The 4,518-nt window shown below is 35.8% G+C and overlaps 1 protein-coding gene across 1 annotated transcript in view; it reads left to right on the forward strand.

The window, feature by feature from the left end:
• DCDC2C (doublecortin domain containing 2C) overlaps positions 1–4,518 on the forward strand; it is a 173,886-nt gene that overhangs the window by 89,660 nt on the left and 79,708 nt on the right. The window contains exon 3 of the mRNA XM_007957895.2: positions 2,890–2,966. Coding sequence (XP_007956086.2) covers positions 2,890–2,966 — 77 coding nt within the window. The remainder of the gene's footprint in view (positions 1–2,889; positions 2,967–4,518) is intronic.

Consider the following 4,518-nt stretch of genomic DNA (forward strand, 5'->3'; position numbering starts at 1 on the left):
TAATTTATTCCTTTTGATCATATCCCATATGATCCTTACTTAGGCTTTCTTCATTTTGTTTTGATCCTTTTTCTTATTGATTCCTTTCCAAAGTAGTATTCAGGTATTTGTCTTCAATCTCACTAATTCTGTCTTCCAGTGATTCAATTCCACTCCTTTTCCTGTTCAATGTATTATCTATTTCTGACCATTTAGTATTAATCTTCTGGATTTCTATCTGTAGATTTTGTATCTTTTCTAATTTTTCATTTATTTTGTCATTTTGTTCTTGTACTTTCTTTCAAATTTGTTCTAGGGTTTTCTCCAGTTTTGTCAGTGTTTTCCTTGATTTGTCTCTCAATATGTTGAAGGTACCTAAATACAGTTCTTTTGAATTCCTTATCAGGGAGTTCCAATGCTGCATCTTCCTCAGGGATGTGTTCTAGATCTGTATCCTGGTCCTTTGTTTCTCTTTCTTTATCTTGTTTCCTTCTGTGGACTGTGATGCTCTGTTGTCTCCAAGACATTGTGGTGTTTTTGTGTTTATATTTACTTGGTGATTGTATGTTGAAGTGACTTGCCCACAATTTTTGTTTTCTTTTGATGTTATCTACATAAACAGGGCACTATACTCCTCTATTCATTAGTTGGTTGCACTTACACACTCACCATCTTTCTCTTTTCCTGTTGTCAGTCTTCCATATATTCTTGCTGTCCTTGACTAATGGAGCCTATTCTTAAGTCCCTGAAATCCAAATGAGAATGCTATCACTTTAAACAAACTTGTAATCATTCAAAATGGCTTCACCCTTGGTCACTTTAAATATCCAAAATGGCCACCACTTGTAAACAATCAAAATGGCTGTGTCCTCTGGACAGCTGAAAGTCTACAGCTCAGGTTGTCTGCCTCCTTGCTGTTTCCCTTCCTAGTCATAGGCCATCAGTGCAGTGGTTCCTACAGCCCTTGGTGACCGGTACTGATCTTTAGGTCAATTCTCAGGTCCCAACACCAGTTGGAAATATTCAGGCTGTTTGTGCTATAAGAGTAGCTGACAGTCTGCAGCTCCTTCCCTCTCCGTACGCACTGTTTTCATTCAGGTTTTTCCACTAGTTGGTGCCTAATCCACTTGGGTATAGTTCCTTTCAAAGTTCAGGGTTCCAGGATTATCTTCTGTATCTCTGTTGATTGGTTTCTCTTTTCTTTGTTGAAGAAGGTCTGTAGCTTGTCTGCCTATTCCACCATCTTACTGGAAGTCTATAATTTGTCTTTTAAGCACAACTTTTGCTGTGATCCAAAGATTTTGGTATGTTGAGTATTCTCATTTGATTCATGGAATTTTTAAAAATTTTAAAATTTTCCTCTATTATTCTGTAGTTTTTAAGGAGGGTGTTATTTTTTTCCCCAAATGTTTGCTTTTTTATTTTTTTTTTTTAAATCTTTTGTTGATTTCTAATTTTATAGCATTATGATCTGAGAAGATGGTTTGTAATGTTTCGGTGTTTTTAAATTTATTGAGGCTAGCTTTGTGGCCAATGTGTGGTTTATTCTGGAGAATATTCTATGTGTGCTGGAGAAGAATATATATTGTGCTGTTGTTGAGTAAAGTTTTCTGTATATGTCTTTAAGGTAAAGTTGGTTGATTGGATTGTTTAGTTCTTCTGTGTCTTTGTTGACTTTCTTTCCAGTTATTCTACCCATCATTCAAAGTGGTGTGTCAAAGACTCCTGCTATTACCGTGGAGTTGCTTATTTCTGTTTTCCATTTTGTTCAAGTTTGATTTATGTATTTTTGAGGCTCTTCCATTTTGCTCATACATATTTATTATAGTTATGTACTCTTATTTGATTAAACCTTTAATCATTATGTAATATCCTTCCTTGTCTCTTATGGTAGTTTAAAGTCTATACTGTCATAAATTAATATTGCCACTCCTTTTCTTTTTGATAGCTATTTGCTTGATATATTTTTTCCAACCTTTGATTTTTAGTCTATTTATGTCTTTGTGTCTAAGGTATGTCTCTGGTAGACTCATTTTAATGAGTCATTTTTTTAAATCCATACTGCAACTCTCTCTTTGTTATGTATTTTTTCATAGTGCTGCTGACTTCTTTTTTCCATATAATTTTCTGTGCTGAACTCATTTTTTTAAAAAAATTATTTTCTTCATTGCCATTGTTTTAATGTTTGCTGTATATGTTTACCTTTCCTCTTTTTTATTTTGATGAGAATCTTTATTTAATTCTTTGAGGTTACCCTACCACATCCATTTTTTGAGGTCTCAACATTTGGCCAAGAAAATTACCTGGGGACATAACCGGTTATTAATATATGCCTATTAAATGAATCATTGGCTGGGTCCTTAGCATGAACTATAAAGCTCTTTTCATAGTACCTTTGAAATTTGTCAGTGATACAAATGGTTGACACAATGGACTGAAAGGTTGGAAGTTCAAGGTCACCCATCAGTGCCTCAGAAGAAAGGCTTGATGGTCAACACTGAAAAATAAGTCATTGAAAATCCTGCAAAGCACAGTTCTACTCTGACCTATATTGGATTCCCGTTCGTTGGAAATGACTCTTTGGCAATTGCTTGGTTCTTGACATCTTTATTTATCATTTTATCCCCTTTGCACACCTTGCTTTGTCACTTGAATCTTTTCCTCCACTTAGATTACACAGCCCTGCATCCTGTCATCACTTCTCAGTGCACTTGTGGGAAACCTATCCACCTTTCAAGGATACTCTTTCTTTCTCTGAATCCCTCCTAGATTTGCCTTGTATGTTCCTTTGTCAAACTCCCCACTTTCCTTTTACTTATGTTTTGGGGATGATATTGTACATATTACTGGTATTTAACAAGTGTTTGTTAATTTGAACTGAATTCTAAGGTTTATTTTTTCCTTTTGCAGATCAAACCAGTGGTACATTGTGATATAAATGTGCCTTCCAGATGGCATACATTTAATCGTATATCCCGACATATAAAGTGAGTACAATAATATTAAAACTGGAGATTGCCTTTGCTTCTTTGTCCTAGTTTCTTAGTAGAGCTATAACAGAAATACTACAAATGGGTGGCTTTAACAAACACATTTATTTTCTCACAGTTTAGGAGGCTGGAAGTTAGAGTTCTATGTACTGGCTCTAGGGGAAGACTGTCTTTTTCTCTGTCAAGTCTGGGTAAAGGTCCTTGTCTCTTCAATTTCTGTTCTATGATTTCTTGGCTATTGTCCTGTTGCATATATCTTCCCCTTCATTTGTGCCTCCTGTGCTCTTTTTATATTTCAAAGGTGATTGGTTTTAAACACCTCCTAAAATGAAATATTGTCTCATTAACATAACAAAGACAGTCTTATTCCCAAATGGGATTGTATCCACAGGTATAAGAGTTTAAGATTTACAACATATACTTTTTCTATAGCCTGACAACACTCTTTTTGACCCTTTTTCTCTCCTCACCCCTCCTTTTCTACCTCATTCTCTCTTTAAGTGTAATTCTTCTTTCATGATCACCTTCTCTGTGATTTAGTCTTTCAAGTGCTCTATATTCTTTCTTTTGAACCCTGATTTTGGGTAAGCAATCCAATTACTAACGCATTTTTTTACAGAACAGTTTATGTGGGATGGATAGGTAAGAGCAGCATAAACACAATCTAGTCTTAGACATTAAATTGTTTGATTTCACAACTTTTTAATCTAGCCATTATAACTACTGAATTTTGAAAGGAAATTTAAAAGTTATTTTTCACACATGAACTTTTACTTCCAAAAGGTCTTTTAGGATTACAGTGCATTGTAGTCAAATTCTACCTCAGAAATGGAATTTGTCAGAGGGTCTACTGCTGCTGTCCTGGGAAGCCATTGCTGATTTAGGCATATCTTTACTCAGTAAAGGAGCTCTGGTAGTGTAGTGCCTAAGGCACTTGACTGCTAACCAGAAGGATGGCAGTTCAACCCACCAGCCACTCCTTGGAAGGAAGGTTGAGCAATCTACTTCCACAGTGATACTGGTTTGAAACCCAAGGAGTGTTTACTATGAGTCAGGTCTGATTCTATGGCACACAACAACAACAACACTATTGTAAAAAGTCAAGAAAAGGACTTCACAAAGAAGAAATATTGTTTGATGGTTACCAGGGTGGATGTAGAAAGGAGGGTAAACCACTAACTAGAGGGTAGACACATATTAACTTGAGTGAAGGAAAAAAAATATGCTATAAATATTCACATACTGGTTTATGTGTGAACTTAAATTTTCAGATAAGTCGGGTGAATATCTAGGATAATATTGTAAGACTATGTTTAGCTTTGTAAGAAAATTCCATGCTATTTTCTAAAGTGGCTATTAAATATGTTGTTATGTGCTGTTGAGTCGGACCTGACTCATAGTGACCCCTCCTTGGGTTTCCAAGGCAGTATCACTACAGAAGTAGATTGCCCCGTCTTCCTTCTGAAGAGTGGCTGGTGGGTTTGAACTGCCAGCCTTCTGGTTAGCAGTCAAGTGCCTTAGGCACTACGCTACCAGAGCTCCTATATAT

Source organism: Orycteropus afer, unplaced genomic scaffold (assembly GCF_000298275.1).
Source record: "Orycteropus afer afer isolate SDZICR_OR568_19922 unplaced genomic scaffold, OryAfe1.0 scaffold00821, whole genome shotgun sequence".
Taxonomy (NCBI): domain Eukaryota; kingdom Metazoa; phylum Chordata; class Mammalia; order Tubulidentata; family Orycteropodidae; genus Orycteropus; species Orycteropus afer.